Here is a 16465-nt window from a genome sequence, read left to right as displayed (position 1 = left end):
CAGTGTGGCAGTTTTCGGTTTACTTCATCACAGGAACCGTTTTTACGCTACAAAAATTAGCAGAAAGCAATAAAATTACCAACCATTAAGTCTAAGGAACTATTGCTGTGTAGTTTTACCAGCAAAAATCCCCCCCAAAACAATGGAAATGTATATTTCATACGAAATACAAAAGAAAGAACTACCTTTGCTACCTGTATATCTTGGTTGTAACGCTTTCAATTCGTCGTTATGTTGCCATCAAAACACAACAGTTGTGCAAAAATGAGCGATTCTACCGGGTCTGCAGATAAAATAAAGCAAGCACCTGAAGATGTGCTCGATTTCGAGGAAATCCTACCGGTGCACAGAGTGTTCTCCGAGAGCAAGCTATTAGATGCCTCTGTCGAAGTTATTGACCTGACCGAGGACGCTTTTGTGCATGAATTCAAATGCTTTCTGAACACACTAGACAATCGGCGACAGGATGTCGATGCAAGGAGAGCCGGTACGAAAGCCAAAGGCAAAAATGCTAAACGTACCCTATGTGTGCCCGGCCTCTTTCTGCCCAACGTTCGTATACACCAGGATTCGTTTATATGCGAACTGTTTCGGATGAAATTTATTAATACCATGGTGTACGGAACGCTAACGGCCGAAACAATCAAAGACAATGTTACCATTTATCAACTTGACGATGGTACAGCACAGATTGATGTTTACTATCGGCCATCCAACAACAAAATGCTAGGTAGGTGGAACAGAAGCAACTTAACCTACGATATACTTGTTAATGATGCATTTTCTATTCCTATTTCAGAATATCTAAACAAGCTGTCCTATTGCGAAGAGACACTGCGAAATAAACCATCCCCGCTGAACGAGGAATCGGTTCCAGCGTGTGCCGAGCTCAGGAGTCATCTCATGTTGCTTATATCATTAGCCAAAGCTCAGTGTCAAAAGCATCTCGGTCCTTTAAAGCTACGAACTAAATGCTTTGCCGTAGGACGTCCTTTTATAGGCTTCGGCGGAAAGATGTGCGTTAGTGCTCGATTGATGCTGCCTGATACCGAGATCGGCAATTCCTGTGAACTGTTCTGGAAAAGTTATCTGCTTTCGGTTTACGAACCTTTGCTAGAAAAAGTTAACACCGGTTAATAAAACCTGTCCAGCACTGGAAAAACTGAGCAAAATGCGTTAGTAGACACATATTATGACACGTTTGGTGGTTTTCTGTTGCAAATGTTAGTTAGCATTTATTTTCCTTGAGAAGTACAAGAGGCTTGATTGGTTCGTTCGTATGGAATAGTTCATCTCTCTGTCTTACTTTTCTTTGCATTGTTTCTAACTCATAAATCGCGGAAAAAACATGACACACTGCAATATGTGAACGAGATAGCACGCATCACACCAATCAAACTGATTTAAGGAAGGGGAGCGACCATTCGACAGACCGACTCATCGGTGCATTGCAACCTTGGGGAAATATCGATCCACTACCGATGGACGAAATATGCTAAACAAATTTGCAAAAAACAGGAAAGGGAAAAGGAAAGCAACTGAGTAAAGGGAGCCAGGAACGCAAGAGATGAATGAACTCACTTTACCCTCGTGACATAAACACCAACGGATTTGAGGGTACAGAAAAATGTCACATTGGTTATCAACCTCCTGGCATCCAATCTAAGCTGTCTTAGCACGCATGGCGGCACGTTTACTGGTGACGGCCTGGAAACCAGACTTAATACTAGCGACGGAACAGCGCGAACCGCAGGATTCACACTGCAAGAAGAACAGGCGGGTATCTTTCTGGAGAATCGTGTCCGGCGAGCGGCAGGTGTGACAGGTGACGTACTCCTTGATGTATCTTCGCAGCACGTTTTCGATCTGTTTTGGCTGGAAGCGACCCTTAATGATGAGCTGATTGTTACCGTCGACCGATCCGCTCGTACCCAATTCCGCCAGCAGGAAGTCGAGCACGTGCTTCTGTAGCCGATGAAGCGTTTTGCAGATTTCGGTAAAGTTCGCAAACGAGGTCTTCTTCGTGCCGACGCGCAGCACCTGTGGAGGACGCATCACAAACTTCGGCTTCCTACCGCCTGCCATCTCCGGGTTCTTGTCGAGGATGATCTCGAACACGCGATTCAACAGCTCGTCGTACGTATAATCGCGATCCGATCCAGCCCAGGAAGTAACATTTTCATCCACTAACGGGTAGAGAATGGCATGGGAAAAATACAGAAAACATTGAATAAGTCTCAACCGTCAATGGAAAAAGTATTTAAAAAAACCGTAACTAATGAGAAAAATAAGCTTATACGGGGTTTTTCTTCGTTATACCAGTTTCAGTGACGATCCCATCGTTCTCGGTAAGGCATGTAAAATCAACGCAATGGCAAAATATCATCAGATTAACGCTATAAAAGACACCTGCTGCTAAGCACATCGCTATGGACAATGCGTTTCATTCATTCTGGTCTCCTCCTTTCGTAACTTACCATTTTCCTTCTCGTCGTCCTGTGGGTCTTGTCCGTCAACCTGCTCCTGCTCCATTAGTTCCGTTAGATCCTTCTTCTTCTTTTTCTTCTTTTTCATGCTAAAATCTAGCTTAAAGTCCTCGTCCAGCCCATCGTCTGCGCCCACTTCGCCCTCTTCCTTGTTCTCCTTCGCATCCGCATCACCCTCGCCGGTACCTGGCGGCAGAGCCCCTTCCAGCTCGTCCAAATTGAACGGCTTCTTTTTCTTCTTCTTTTTCTTATTGAAGTTCTCCAGATCCAAATCGTCCTCTCCTTCCGCCAGCGGTTTTGACTCGCTTGGTGCCACCGATTCTGCTTCTGTCGGTTCTTCCGTTCCTCCGGCCATGGCATCCAGATCGAACGGAGTCTTCTTCTTTTTCTTTTTCTTCATCAAGGAAGGGTCAAAGATCTGTGACCAAAGAGGAAAGTATGAAGGGATGATGAGAACTTGCAACTTGCTATAAATATCGCACACATTGAGAATCGAGCCGTAGCTGTTCGTTCCACAGCGAAAGGTACAGAACCATGTTGAGTGAGTGGTGCGGGACACACTCGGCATTCATAACCTAACATCACTGTCGGCACAGTGCTGCTACCAGCGATGTGGCTCTTTTCTATACCAACATCGGCGACACAGCAGGCATGGCTAGTCTTCGTTCTTCAACACGCCCCACGTGCATATCCGGTCATCAACTTACCGCATCATCTTCCGCCATGATTTGCTCTCACAATTGTGGTACTTTCAATACGTTTTCAACAGTCTTTGCGCACGTTTAATTTATTTCTTGGGCGACCGAAACTACCCACTGCAGCAATATTGCATCAGCCTTTCCGTAAATTTCGCTACTGACATTCCATGCTGTCAACGCATGCTTCTTCCCTCTCTTCCTACAAATCCATCAACAAACGTCAACATGCAGTACGTTACGAAGCGTTACACAACAATTCAAATCAAATTCATGTTTTTCAGTTAACGAAATGTTACTTTTGCTATCGTCAAAGCTTATTTATTGATCGAAAAGTGAAGATTTTACAGAAACGCAATGAATATGCCTGATTATGCACTATTACGGTTATGTTACGCTATATAATTACGCCAGGTAGATACACTTTCCCTTCTGTTCACTCGATACCATACAGCTTTAGCGTTCGATCCATGCTCGTCGAAGCTATGTACTGAGCATGCTTGCCGAATCGGACACCCGTTGCCAGTGCCGTGTGATCATTGAACACCTTCAGCTCTTGCCACTGTTTGCAAAGATAAACACTGAAAAAGGACGAAGCAAGCATTAAATTTAAAAGATGCAACACAAGCTTGAATCATCATGCTGACTACTTACCGTATGTCCGTGCCGGCAATTGAAAGGTATGTGCCACTCTGATCGAAGCACAAATCTTTTACCTCGTAACCATCATCCAGTTGGATGGTTTTAAAGTTTTTCAGCTTGCGTAAATCCCATAGCTTTACACACGCGTCATCGGCCGCAGTGGCGAGATAGTAACCATTCTCGGAGAATGAAATGGCCGTGATTGGGCCAGTATGACCGGCAAAATTCGCCACATTGCTTTGCTCTTTTAAATCCCAAATCTTTACTTGAGAATCCTCCGTGCCGGTGCCGAAGATAAGCCCATCCGGATGGAACTGTGCAGACGTTAGGCCATACTCAGCCGTATCAGCCACCTTCGTAAGCAACCGGCCAGACCGTATGTCGGAAAACGCCCAATGCTTGTCGGAGGAAGTAGACAGTACGTAATCACCGGTCGGATGTAACGAAAGCCCGGTGACGGGTCCATCGTGGCATCGCAGCAGCAGCTGCGTCTGGGAAGTTGGCACGTGCCACACGCGTATGCTGGCATCGGGCGATGTCGTAATGACCGTGTCTTCCTCCGGATGGAAAATCACCTTCGTTACTTTCTTCGTGTGACCCTTCAGTACGGCAACGATCTGTTCGGTGTCCTTGTTGAACACGGTTGCGTTCTTGTCATTGCCACCGGTCAATATTTTGCTCTGATCGGAATGATTGATGTCCAGCGCTAGAATGCCGGGAACGCTGGCAGAATGTAAACCGGGATGAGAAGCCAACGTAAGAAATCCACGAAGCTTTTCTTGACTGACCAATTCCTCCGGCACAGTTCGTCCCTTCTTCTTGCGCTCCTGCGTGAGTACGGTTGCCTTATCTTGCAACTTTTGGATTACTTCCGCACTCATGCCAGCCTGCTCAATGGGTTGTGCAGCAACGCCACCAGCTTCCGAGGCAATTGATGGTTGCGGTGCGGCTTGCATTGCGGAAATTCCCGTTTGTGGTTTCAGCGTAGCCAATGCCTCACGAGCGGCTGCCACCTCTTTGTTGAGCCGTGCAATTACACGGCAGGCTGCATCATGCTGGTATAGTGCGTGGGACAGCTCCTGACGAGCCGTTTGAAGCTGTTGGCGCTGTGTGAAAGAATGTAACATCAGCGCGTCCCATTCATCTTGCATCGTTTTCAGTGTGGCTGGTATGCTGGTAGCACTCGGTGGCTTCGGACGCACAATCGGAGGAGCTGAAAGGGAGCGAACAAACGGAGAATAAGCGCATCGAAAACAAAAGCGGCGACGTATGTTGCACCCACTTTTCACATCGATCAGTTCCTCCACCGTCAGCGGCTGCCCGTTGATTGGATCGCACTCATTTTCTACGATGTATTTTTCGATCAGCCGGCGTTCAAATATAGCGCCCGATTTCGGCGAAATACACGGATGTTCCGGTACTTCGTTCGATACTGAAAAAGCAAAAGATGTTTATTCCCGACCTAACATAACCTCACTTTTGCATTAACCGGAAACTATTTCTCGAGACAGTAGAGCAATCTACCATGTTTCCAGCGAGCACTTACTACTGCACACCAGCGACATTGTTTGTTAGTTACGTGGGAACTATTAATTGTAGTTAATTTATATTAAATAGACCACAAGCGCAATATCAAACGTTTACGATTCCCTGGACGCTTTTTTAACTTTTGGTTTGCTACACTTTTTGACAGCCGTCGATTGACGAGTTCCCAAATAACAAAGAAGCGTCTATTTGAATCGGTACCATCTAAAGGCTCGTTTACACTTGACATTGGCAAGATTAGCGTAATTTTATTTGTCTCGTCACGAGACTGTAAACACATGTTTTTACATAAATTTGAATTTGATTTGAAAAAATAATTAAAGATTTGTTGAAATGTCGGCGAAATACCTAGTTAAGTTGGTAATATAGCACACTGATTCCAAAGAAGTAGCATTCCGCACACGGTTCGCCGTCGTCATTGCGCATATTGTAATTAGATAAAAACATTCAGCAAAAGCAAACATTTCAAATCAATATTAGCCAAAAAACTATCTGTGTAATTTTGTGAGTAATTTTCATATCGACAACCAAAGTCAATCAACACAACGTTTATTCACGTATGCTCGCATAGTTCGCCGTTTCTATGTTTCGAACTCTCGCTCAGACGCACCAACAGTCTCGAAGGTATCGGATCATCGTTGAGCAATGTCGATCGTATACTATTGTGAATCACAAGATTTGGTTTAAACTGTGAGAAATTTAGTGTGATCCAGCATGATACGTGTTTGAACATTCAAATTGTACATTTGTGAAAACAGCTTCTCTGCAATTGTCAATGAGGGAAAAGGGCTCAGTACCATCCAGTGCTGTGAAATTCAAACAAGTATTACATCAATGTTCTTTCGCGAAAATCAACTGTTAATTGATTTAAAACAAACCAATGTTTGCCGATGGTCAATAGGATTTTGGAAATTGGAGTAGGAACAAAGATAACTGCGATAAGATAATTGTAAGATATAGCAGAACCAGTGATAATATAAGAATCAAAAGATAAAGACGTTAAGACAATGTAAAACGTTGTACGCACTGCAGTGTCCAGTCCAATTGCAATTGATACAGAAGCTAGCCAAATCATATGAAAATTTGTATATCATGAAAAAAATTGTAGTTTGAATCACGCTAACCATTACTGTGTTTCTACTTCATGGTTTAGATAACATAATAAATTTCCATCGCTACCGGCAAAACGTTGTTTCTGTGAAAAAGTGTACAATTTCGCAAACTCTCTAGCCAAGTTATCGTGAACATAAAGAATGATGCATCAATTTCCTGTGTTCCAATCGATAAGGAGCTAATCGAATCTCGGTAAGATATCTCGCTGAATCAGTCAACAAATATGAGAATTACATATTTTGCCTAAATACATTACATTACGCATAAATACCTTTTCTTCCGTATGCGTCCATTATAGCTGTTAGAAGAGTGGAAAATACTGACATTACGTAAAGATGCTAACATTCGGAAAATGGAGTGAAAATTGAAAATAGGCAGCTTGGTTTTGATCCGCACTGAAGTACAGTATGAATCGAATTTTTATTTTACTTATAATAAATTTACTATTAAATGTTTTTAACACAACTTTTATTTTCTTTTTTAAGGTAAGACAATTTGTTTGGGTTGTTAAAATAGTTCCGATACTAGATAGACCTCTTTTAGCCAATTGCAACATTCACAAATAATGGTGATCGAATGGTGACCAGACGAGATGTTGATCATGATGCATCGAAGAGCGGTGCAATTTATTTTGTTCATGTTAATCGCACGAAGCCACAGTTATGAATCAAGTACAGATAATGCAACAACAAGCAATATTAGCAGTAGTACAACGATTGATAACATATCAAGAACAGAGATACATCCGCCACACGTTATTCAAAATATGTTAGGCAATCGTAAGCCAAGCTTCGTGGGGTGCGACAACTATAAACCTGTTCTGGAGGAAGAACAGCCCGCAGGTACATCGGTATTGCGCGTTTCTGCCATTGACCCAGACCCTGGACAAACGATCGAGTACAGCTTCATATCCACGCCCGGTGAGCGTCTCCGTTTACGAATTGACAAGAATACAGGTGAGATCACAACGGGTCACATCTTCGATCGTGATGAACCGAGTCGTGAGAAAGAGTTCCACATCGCAGTACGCGCCACAGACAACGGACGACCCCGTCTGGACGATGTATGTACCTTTAAACTAAAAATCCTGGACATCGACGACAACCCACCTGTGTTCGACAAGGTGTACTATGAAGAACCTATGAGGAAAGATACAGGGATAAAGATGCGCGTGGCCACTATCTCAGCGACGGACGTGGATGATGCAGATAACAGTATCATCAAATACGAAATCATACCCAAGCATCCAGACAGCACCTATTTCAAAATCAACGAGAACAATGGCGTCCTCACATTAGCTAAGCCAATCGATCGTAATCCTGGTGAACACTACTCAATCCGCGTGAGGGCTTATAATACAATTCTGCACGGCTATTCTGTGCACGATGCAGAGGTCGACGTGAGCATACCTGTTGTAAGAACCAATCAACTGCCGCCTTACTTCACGATTGTCCCAGACCTGATCATTCCATTGAAGGAAACATTGAAGAACTACTCTAAATCATTGGCAGCCTTCGCAGCTGAATCAAACATCCACGACAAACCGGAAGTCATTTATGAACTGATTCAGGGTCGTACCGAGGAAACAAATTCGAAAAACACATTCGTACTGGAACAGATCAACAACACTGCTTCCATCAAGCTGGGAAAGATGCTTGATTATGAAACTGTGTCACAGTATACTCTCACCGTCAGTGTTAAAAATTCTTATGACTTGGTATCTGAAATGGTATTGCAAATCGTTGTACTAGACGAAAATGACAACATCCCAGTATTCGAAGAAATGGCGTCGGTGACAATTCTAGAAAACGTGCCATCCGGAACTCCTGTGACACGGATAAAAGCATACGATAAGGACGGAACGTCCGCCAACAACATTGTATCATTTTCGTTAGCCGAAGATGATCAGCATTTGTTTGACATCGATCGTGATACCGGCCTCATTACAACGTTAGCGCCGCTTGATCGCGAAAAAACCGACTCTTACCAGCTAAAGCTGATCGCCGAAGATAATTCCCCGTCCGCGTTGTATAAAAACGGGAAACCCAATAGTATATCGAAGCAATTATTCATCAAGGTGTTAGATGAAAACGATAACCAGCCAAAGTTCATGCAGCAACATTACGTTGCGGAGCCTGTGCCGGAGGATGAAAACATTAACACGGCAGTGATTGAAGTAACTGCACGAGACCCAGATACAACTTCTCATATTACTTACAGTATTGTATCGGGTAACAATGGTGCGGCTTTTAAAATCGATAAGAACACAGGCCGCATTTCGATAAACAGTCGACTAGACTATGAAAAGGTGCGCGAATATCAGCTGACGGTACAAGCAGACGATGGCATATATAAAGACAGTGCAACTGTCTCAATCAAACTCGAAAATGTCAACGATAATCCTCCACGCTTTATAGACCTCCGCAATGTGACGATCCAGGAAGAAACGATTCCTCCTGGCTGTATCATGATCATCCAGGCATTTGATCCGGACATTGAGAATCGAGACGAACCGCAGCACATTCGATTCTCGTTTGTAAAGGAACAGGAGGACTTACTGGATATCGATGACAACGGATGTCTGCGGCTAAGAAAAGCGCTTGATCGTGATCCACCGCAAGGCTTTAAGAGACGGCAATTTATCATCACCGCAACGGATGAAGATGGCGCAGGAAAGAAAACTCCGGCTACAGTGAATATTTTCCTGGAAGATATTAACGACAACGCACCGTATCTATCGAATGCAATGCCAGTTGTGTGGGGAGAGAATCGATCACCTGGTTTGATCGTAAGACTGACGGCAGAAGACGTAGACGAAGCACAGAACGGTCCGCCATTCCATTACAGCATTGATCCAAACGCACCTTACGAGATCAAGGAACGGTTCCAAGTGCAAGGGAACGAACTGTATGCGCTGGCAACGTTTGATCGAGAAGAGCAAAAGGAGTATCGAGTACCGATCAGGATTAGCGACTCTGGTGAAGAACCGATGAGCGACGTCAGTATGTTGCATCTTGTGATTGGCGATGAAAATGACAACGAGATGAGGCCTGGCGAAAGTCGTATCTTCGTTTACAACTACAAAGGCGAATCGCCCAACACGGAAGTTGGTCGAGTTTACGTGGATGATCCAGACGACTGGGATCTAGCGGACAAGACGTTCCAGTGGGACGATGCTACTCGTCATCAGTCGGTGGACTTCTTCGACCTTAATCGTGATACTGGCATGATCACAATGCTACAAGGTACTCGTGGTGGAGAGTATGAGCTGAACTTCCATGTGATTGAGCAGTCGAGCTACTTTCCGCGCCACAACGTTACAGCCAAAGTGATAGTAACGGTGAAAGAGATCCCCGAGGAGGCAGTCGATAAGAGCGGATCGATCCGCTTCCATAATGTAACGGCGGAAGAGTTTGTGTCTCGTGCATCCGGTCAACAGACCACTCCGAAAGATCGACTGCAGATGAGCATTGCAAAAACTCTCAACGTGAGTCGCGAGAACGTGGACGTGTTCACTGTTTTGAAGCGCGACAATGTCAACGGCACATTCTTGGATGTACGGTTCTCCGCACACGGTAGTCCTTATTACGCACCTGAGCGACTTAATGGAATGCTCGGCTATGGACTTCGCCAGCTGGAAGAGGACGTAGGTCTGTCAGTGTTAATGGTGGGAATCGACGAGTGCATCGAAGAGGGTCGCAACTGTGAGCTATCGTGCAAGAACACACTCTACAAATCAAACGTCCCGATCGCAGTTTACACTAACACCAGTTCGTTTGTGGGTGTGAATGCCTTCGTACAGGCGGAGTGCGTGTGTGAGGTTCCTCCACCCTCGCTTACATGTCTAAATGGGGGCTTCCTTGTAAATGATCGCTGTTCCTGTCTAGAAGGCTTCGAAGGTCCACATTGCGAGATGCTAAGCATCGGATTCTACGGTAGTGGATATGCTCTTTACCCTCCGATCAGTCCTTGTAATATGACGCGCATCAGTATAGAGCTTTCGCCCCACCAGGAAGATGGTTTGGTGATGTACATTGGCCCGCTTAACTACAATCCTCGTCTGCCCGTGCAAGACTTCTTGGCGCTAGAGCTCGTCAAAGGTCTTCCAGTATTACTGCTTGATTACGGTAGCGGCACTATCCGAATCGAACATCGTCACCGTTTCCCGCAAGGCAAACCTTTTACTGTAGAGCTCGTGCTGCAGCCGCAGACGATCGAAATGATCATAGACAACTGTAAGTTGTCCACGTGCATGAGTCTCGATGCTCCGAAAGGACCGAACCGTTTCCTGAACGTAAACGCTCCTCTTCAACTAGGAGGTGCAGCCATCAAGTTTGACTATCTTGGATCAATGTACAATTGGACGTACGTACCTCAGAACATAGGTTTCAGCGGGTGGCTAAGAAACCTTACCATCAACGAACGAACGTATGATCTTGGATTACCGAGTTTTGCAAAAAATGTCGATCGGAGGTATCACCGGTTGGTGGCAACCGCCGTATCGTTTAGCGATTCTTACTTGCTGATCGCGATCATCGCCTGTATTGTGTTGCTGTTGATATTGCTGCTTGCGGTAATCGTTCACAAGCATCCGAAGGACGTGTGGTATGATAAGGATATGGATAATTTACAAGCCACGATAGTCGATTACCAGGAGGAGGGTGGAGGAGAAAGAGATGCAGAATATGATCTCACTGTGCTACAGGGTTCTCCAATTTATCACAACAAACCGTACGGTAGTGAGCTGAGATGGAAAGAGGCAACAACCGAGGTGCCAGATATTGGCGCTTTCCTTACCGATAAGAAGGACGCATGCGACGAAGATGCGGACACCTACCCAATCGACGACGTGCGACATTATGCTTACGAAGGTGATATGGTTATTTATCATTCACTATCGAGTCTTACAATATACTCCGATGAGAGCGAGTTGAAGCTGCAGAATCCTCCAACATATCTGCAGTTACTTGCTCATGTCCATACAGAGGAATCATCCGAAGATGACGAATAATTACGAATATTATCAACAGCTGTGAATTCGTGGCCGTTCCCTTATCTATTTATAGAATATCTATAACTTACTGATTTTTCCGCATCCACCTTATAAGTTCTATCGCTTAAGACAATTCCAAATAGCTCGTAGTAACTCACAAATCTGGTTTCTGGAGTTGTGATTCGTACTCCTATTGTGTACAACAATAATTTCAAACTCGATTAGCAGCTGTCGGCTGTCAAACATGGAATTTGTTTTCTTTTTGTCTACGGCTAACTGTCAAACCCGCACATTTGCTGCTGACGTTGAAGGAGTTTGAACACTTTTCTGTTTTGGTCGCTAAATTACAAATTACTTGGCGCTTTCCACGGCCACATCTTAACGAGTATACGTGATATTTCCCCGTCAATTTGCTGGCTGCATTCGTTTTGCAAAAGTAACATTCAATCATCCGAAGAATAATGTCCGTCAACTTGCGTTCGGTGTTTGCTTTCGCAAAGGAGTACCATCAAAAGAAGGAATCGCAGAAGGATATCCAGTATGGAACGGCTGGATTCCGATCACAGTAAGTAAGCCTCCAAAAGTGAAAGGTTCTTTTTGCAAACTACGCCCGTTACGTGTCCCGGTGAACACAGACATTCATTTCCGGGTTCAATGGATTTTCTTGTTTCATGCTACTGAAATAAAACTGGCGGATAAAGCTTATCTTTAATTCGTTCATATCTTTCTCTCTCATACACACACACATTTTCTTTCTTTAGTGCTGATAACCTGGACTACGTAATGTATCGTATGGGTGTGCTCGCAGCGCTTCGTTCGCGAGCGAAAGCAAGCCAAGCGATCGGTGTCATGATAACGGCTTCCCACAATCCGGAACACGATAATGGGGTGAAACTGATCGATCCACACGGTGAAATGTTGGAGCAACGCTGGGAAAAGCTGGCCACCGATCTGGTCAATGTGGCCGATAGTGAATTGGAGGCACAGGTGGCGAAAATTTGTGAGGATGAGCAAATCGACAATAACGAACCGGCCAAGGTGTTCGTCGGTATGGACACACGCTACCACAGCCCCCAATTATCGCGTGCCGTTGTGAACGGTATACTGGCATTGAAAGGTACGGTCACCGAGTTCGGTATCGTCACCACTCCGATGTTGCACTATTTCGTAACGTGTACCAACACCCAAAATACGTACGGGCTACCGACGGAAGAAGGCTACATGAATAAGCTGATTATGGCTTTCAAAGCACTACGTAGCGAGTCTTGCGAACGGGGCAACTATCGGAATCAGCTATACTACGACGGAGCAAACGGTGTGGGTTCACTGAAGATGCTCGGTTTCATCAAGAAGCTAAATGGGGCGCTCAACGTGAAGGTGTTCAACAGTAATGGTAAAATCAACTTTAAATGCGGCGCCGACTTCGTCAAAACGAATCATCGCGTTCCGGAGGGTTTACCCGAGGAAGCATTAGCGAATGGACGCTGCTGTTCGGTGGATGGTGACGCGGATCGTGTGGTATACTATTTCACCGATAATGAAGGTGTGTTCCATCTGCTGGATGGTGATCGGATAGCAACACTGTTGGCTGGCTATTTGAAGGATCTTATAGAACAGTGTGGTGTTCAGCTGGAAATGGGATTGGTGCAGACGGCCTATGCTAACGGAGCTTCTACAGATTACATTGTTAATCGCATGAAAATCCCTGTAAGCTGCACTCGCACCGGTGTCAAACATTTGCATCATAAAGCGCTCGAGTACGACATTGGTGTATACTTCGAGGCAAATGGTCACGGCACTATCATCTACAGTGATAAGGCTAAGCAGGCTATAAAGGCAGCGAGTCACGATGAAACCCGTACCGAAGAACAACGCAAAACGGCGGGTAGACTGTTGCAAATCATCGACCTAACGAACGAAACCGTTGGAGATGCCATCTCCGATATGTTGCTGGTCGAAACGGTGCTCCATGCGAAGGGCTGGAATCTAGACGACTGGCTGGCAAGTTACACCGATTTGCCCAATGTGCTGGAAAAGGTTTACCTTGCCGATCGTAACGTGATAACCGTCACGGACGCTGATCGAGTGGTGGTTTCGCCGGAGGGTCTGCAGGATTCGATCGATGAAATTGTTGTGAAATTTCCGAAGGGCCGTTCATTCGTGCGTCCATCCGGAACAGAGGACATCGTGCGTGTGTATGCCGAGGCCGACACACGAACCAATGCTAATCAGTTAGCGTTCGAGGTGGCCAATCTGGTGTTTGATCGTGCTGGTGGCATTGGCACGCGTCCGGTTAAGATGGACTGTTAAGATCAGGCTTATTGGCCTGGCACACTGAAGGCGGATTCAAATGAAGCGCTGTGCTACTGAAACTGCCAACACATTTTTACTGCACCGTTTTTACATTCTTTTTAGAGCTTTTGAATTAGTTTTAAGAATAACGCAAGTGAAAGCAATGAGATTACTTATAACTTGTTTTTAGTATCACATGTAGCAAAAATTGTGCTTGATCAAAACAGAATCTTATATTAATGTTAAACATTTTGATAATCGAACGTATGCAAAAATATAAACATTTATACCTATATTAATTAAAATTTTAATTATATTTTTCCCTGAGAAACAAGCGCTCAAGTTGTTGCACAGAAGAATGGAACCACGCTACCGGTGGTAACTATAGTAACATGGTATCCTATAGTAACGGGTATGCTGGTTGTTATTTTCGTTGCGACATCATAGCAGGTCTACAGTATTACCCTCTTGCCAGTATTTCGTACCTAATCACAATGTTTTGGGGATTCTGTGAAGCCCTTAATTTCGTACAGGAATATAAGAAAATCATACCCGCCGAAGGACTGCTACCGGAAAGTCTGAACATTTTACTCTTTGGGAGTGGTGATCCGCGACATATTCTGGCGATCGCATCTCAGCTTTTCCTTCAGCCGGAGCTAAAAGTGAACGTGTATATCGCGGAAGGATGCATTGAATTGCTTGCACGCCATATGGTGCTGCTAGCAATCGCTTTCGAAGATCCTCAGTTGCTGTCCGTGAGAGGAAAAACGCATCTTTTTATGGACATCTATGGAAACACTCTCATCCGCCCGTTCAGTAGCGCGTACTTGAGCAGCAAAGCGAAGGAATTAACAAACGTTATTACGGACCAAGAGTACGCACAACGACAAGCGCCGATCTTCAATTACGAGGCTTTGCGGTATAAGGAGCGCGATCAGCTGGAGAATGTGTTTCGCTTCTGGACAAACGCTCCCGAGCATGTGTTCAATATCGCACGCTACTGGGAAGACAGGCTGCGTGTGCAGCTAGGTGTTCGATACGACCATCGTAACGGTGCGTTTGATTGGGATTTGCAGATGCGACTGCGAGAAAACGGAGCCAAACAGATCTGTCCCCAAGAGTACAAGCATTGGCGCGAAACAGGAATTGCCTTCACATTCCCCGAGTACGAACAGAGCGATCCGAACAAAACGTTCACGGTGGGATTGGTGCGCAATGGAAAAGGGTTTCTTCACCGAGGATCCGTGGGGGACAATATGACCGGTCCCTACGTTGGCTTTGGTCATGAATGTGCTGAGGAAAAGCTTACCCGTTCCAAACATGGAGTAAATGATTTCCGCTCGACCGATATTACGGAAAGGAATGTGCTACAAATAATGTACGAAATACAGGAACGCCAGCCATATTGTTTCGATCCGAAGGACATTCACCAGTATGGATCACATCAGCTGGATACGGGAAAAAACCTTAACAAGCATGATGCCCGCACAGAACCGCTAGAAACCGTGCACTTCAATAAACCTCTTTTACGGTGCGAAAATTTAACTGTTCACTTCCTCTCCGTTGAGGACGTGTTGCGGATACACGAGCTGGATCGATTTGCGGCGAAATTTGACGTGGTATTTGTGGCTAGCAATTACTTTGATTTGTTGAAGGACGGTTTCAACAAGACTTGGAAGAGTGACTGTCTGCTGTGCTTTGAAACACGTCAGCTAACCGTCTTCAGCAAGGAAGAGATAAAAGAGCATACCGCAAAGATTAAAGCTTATGCGCAAAAAGAGTCCCTTGCAGCGGCAACAAACTTTTCAATCAACAAAACACATTCCGTACTTTTTTACAAGCAAATCTCCAATAAATGAACCAATGTATTAAGCACTAATAAATATGAATAACAATATCTCGTCCATTCTGTTCACTACGATGTGGCGATCTCTTTTAGTGGACCCTCCAGATATGTTGCAAGGGCTTGTGCTTTCTCCTTCAGTATACCAAGTCCTACGTTGTCCCGGGCGTACAGACAGAGCAGCAGGTTGGCAACCTGCGTGATGACGACATTACCATTCTCACACTGAAGAAACACATATTGAAGTCGATCTTCCCGAAACGCGTTTCGGCCATTCTTTTCGTACACCGACCATATATTGCTCGCTATCGCCGCCGTTACCGTTGCATCGCGGTCACCAAATCCGGAAAATGCCAATAATGCTCCTTCGTGTGTGAGTAATCTGCGGAGACATGCAAAAAAAAATTGTATATCACCGTACCAGCAGTATGCAAATGGTCCCTTCTGAATTACATCGTGTTTTCTACTCCTCCCGTATTGGCTTGGCTTAGAACCGATGTTAACACTTTTGGCTGAAGCATTGTGCTACACAGATGATAAGGCTTTCCGATAGGAATAGAAAATGGGAAAAATCACAAGAAACTTGATCTGCTATCACGATCGATGAAACGACTTTGAACGTATGAAAGGGGAAGAGTGGAAAAAATGATTAACACCCCGGGTGTTGTTGTTTATGTTTCATATCAAAACAAACCGGCGTGGGCCATCCTCATGTGACGCAAGAAAAAGCTATTTTTACTAAAATTATTTTTATTTTATGGCTTTTATTCTGTTTTGTAGAAATAATTATAAAATACGTGGTGTTAGTTCACCAAAAAGGTTTATTTCTTTTTTAAATAAAGTTTTTGACAGCACC

The 16465-nt window shown here is 44.7% G+C and overlaps 7 protein-coding genes across 8 annotated transcripts; 4 read left to right on the top strand and 3 right to left on the bottom strand.

The window, feature by feature from the left end:
• The first annotated feature begins 217 nt into the window (after positions 1 to 217).
• On the top strand, positions 218 to 1611 carry LOC125771859 (uncharacterized). The gene is made up of 2 exons (XM_049442944.1): positions 218 to 730; positions 800 to 1611. The coding sequence occupies exons 1-2, from the start codon at positions 232 to 234 to the stop codon at positions 1135 to 1137; spliced, it is 837 nt and encodes a 278-aa protein (XP_049298901.1). The 5' UTR covers positions 218 to 231; the 3' UTR covers positions 1138 to 1611.
• Positions 1209 to 3352, bottom strand: LOC125771858 (eukaryotic translation initiation factor 2 subunit 2). Of its 2 annotated transcripts, XM_049442942.1 has the most exons (4): positions 3194 to 3352; positions 2480 to 2904; positions 2320 to 2366; positions 1209 to 2186 (listed from the first exon to the last, which is right to left on the bottom strand). In XM_049442942.1, exons 1-4 carry the CDS (start codon positions 3209 to 3211, stop codon positions 1663 to 1665), a joined length of 1014 nt encoding a protein of 337 aa, XP_049298899.1. In that variant the 5' UTR covers positions 3212 to 3352; the 3' UTR covers positions 1209 to 1662. The 2 variants fall into 2 exon arrangements, with proteins under 2 accessions (XP_049298899.1, XP_049298900.1); XM_049442943.1 differs by lacking the exon at positions 2320 to 2366 and having other exon boundaries at positions 2478 to 2904.
• Positions 3194 to 5529, bottom strand: LOC125771857 (pre-mRNA-processing factor 19). Its single transcript, XM_049442941.1, has 4 exons — positions 5370 to 5529; positions 5106 to 5255; positions 3836 to 5036; positions 3194 to 3762 (listed from the first exon to the last, which is right to left on the bottom strand). Exons 1-4 carry the CDS (start codon positions 5386 to 5388, stop codon positions 3618 to 3620), a joined length of 1515 nt encoding a protein of 504 aa, XP_049298898.1. The 5' UTR covers positions 5389 to 5529; the 3' UTR covers positions 3194 to 3617.
• Positions 5530 to 6482: 953 nt separating this feature from the next.
• LOC125770630 (DE-cadherin-like) lies at positions 6483 to 11611 on the top strand. The gene is made up of 2 exons (XM_049440484.1): positions 6483 to 6886; positions 6967 to 11611. The coding sequence occupies exon 2, from the start codon at positions 7074 to 7076 to the stop codon at positions 11490 to 11492; it is 4419 nt and encodes a 1472-aa protein (XP_049296441.1). The 5' UTR covers positions 6483 to 6886; positions 6967 to 7073; the 3' UTR covers positions 11493 to 11611.
• A 149-nt stretch (positions 11612 to 11760) lies between these two features.
• On the top strand, positions 11761 to 14129 carry LOC125770659 (phosphoacetylglucosamine mutase). Its single transcript, XM_049440561.1, has 2 exons — positions 11761 to 12039; positions 12236 to 14129. Exons 1-2 carry the CDS (start codon positions 11936 to 11938, stop codon positions 13782 to 13784), a joined length of 1653 nt encoding a protein of 550 aa, XP_049296518.1. The 5' UTR covers positions 11761 to 11935; the 3' UTR covers positions 13785 to 14129.
• An 82-nt stretch (positions 14130 to 14211) lies between these two features.
• On the top strand, positions 14212 to 15625 carry LOC125770677 (dynein axonemal assembly factor 3 homolog). The gene has a single exon (XM_049440590.1). It carries the CDS (start codon positions 14261 to 14263, stop codon positions 15623 to 15625), a length of 1365 nt encoding a protein of 454 aa, XP_049296547.1. The 5' UTR covers positions 14212 to 14260.
• Positions 15614 to 16278, bottom strand: LOC125770738 (ragulator complex protein LAMTOR2 homolog). Its single transcript, XM_049440694.1, has 2 exons — positions 16063 to 16278; positions 15614 to 15991 (listed from the first exon to the last, which is right to left on the bottom strand). The coding sequence occupies exons 1-2, from the start codon at positions 16128 to 16130 to the stop codon at positions 15682 to 15684; spliced, it is 378 nt and encodes a 125-aa protein (XP_049296651.1). The 5' UTR covers positions 16131 to 16278; the 3' UTR covers positions 15614 to 15681.
• Positions 16279 to 16465: the final 187 nt, after the last annotated feature.

The sequence above is a fragment of the Anopheles funestus genome, chromosome 3RL, assembly GCF_943734845.2.
Source record: "Anopheles funestus chromosome 3RL, idAnoFuneDA-416_04, whole genome shotgun sequence".
Classification (NCBI taxonomy): Eukaryota; Metazoa; Arthropoda; class Insecta; order Diptera; family Culicidae; genus Anopheles; species Anopheles funestus.
The sequence above is the reverse complement of the archived record's forward strand: the minus strand, read 5'-3'. Positions and strand labels throughout refer to the sequence as shown.

Bases quoted from the DNA above. Each gene is read 5' to 3' on its own strand.
- LOC125771859 (XM_049442944.1), top strand. From the start codon at position 232: ATGTTGCCATCAAAACACAACAGTTGTGCAAAAATGAGCGATTCTACC. The intron at 731-799 runs GTAGGTGGAACA...TTCCTATTTCAG, and splicing joins ATCCAACAACAAAATGCTAG to AATATCTAAACAAGCTGTCC.
- LOC125771858 (XM_049442942.1), bottom strand. The intron at 2,367-2,479 runs TGGTAAGTTACG...TTGCCATTGCGT, and splicing joins CAGGACGACGAGAAGGAAAA to TGATTTTACATGCCTTACCG. The intron at 2,187-2,319 runs GTATAACGAAGA...TCTACCCGTTAG, and splicing joins TGGGATCGTCACTGAAACTG to TGGATGAAAATGTTACTTCC.
- LOC125771857 (XM_049442941.1), bottom strand. The intron at 5,037-5,105 runs GTGGGTGCAACA...GCTCCCTTTCAG, and splicing joins GGAACTGATCGATGTGAAAA to CTCCTCCGATTGTGCGTCCG. The intron at 3,763-3,835 runs GTAAGTAGTCAG...GTCCTTTTTCAG, and splicing joins ATTGCCGGCACGGACATACG to TGTTTATCTTTGCAAACAGT.
- LOC125770630 (XM_049440484.1), top strand. From the start codon at position 7,074: ATGTTGATCATGATGCATCGAAGAGCGGTGCAATTTATTTTGTTCATG.
- LOC125770659 (XM_049440561.1), top strand. From the start codon at position 11,936: ATGTCCGTCAACTTGCGTTCGGTGTTTGCTTTCGCAAAGGAGTACCAT. The intron at 12,040-12,235 runs GTAAGTAAGCCT...TTCTTTCTTTAG, and splicing joins ACGGCTGGATTCCGATCACA to TGCTGATAACCTGGACTACG.
- LOC125770677 (XM_049440590.1), top strand. From the start codon at position 14,261: ATGTTTTGGGGATTCTGTGAAGCCCTTAATTTCGTACAGGAATATAAG.
- LOC125770738 (XM_049440694.1), bottom strand. From the start codon at position 16,130: ATGCTTCAGCCAAAAGTGTTAACATCGGTTCTAAGCCAAGCCAATACG. The intron at 15,992-16,062 runs GTAATTCAGAAG...ATGTCTCCGCAG, and splicing joins GGAGGAGTAGAAAACACGAT to ATTACTCACACACGAAGGAG.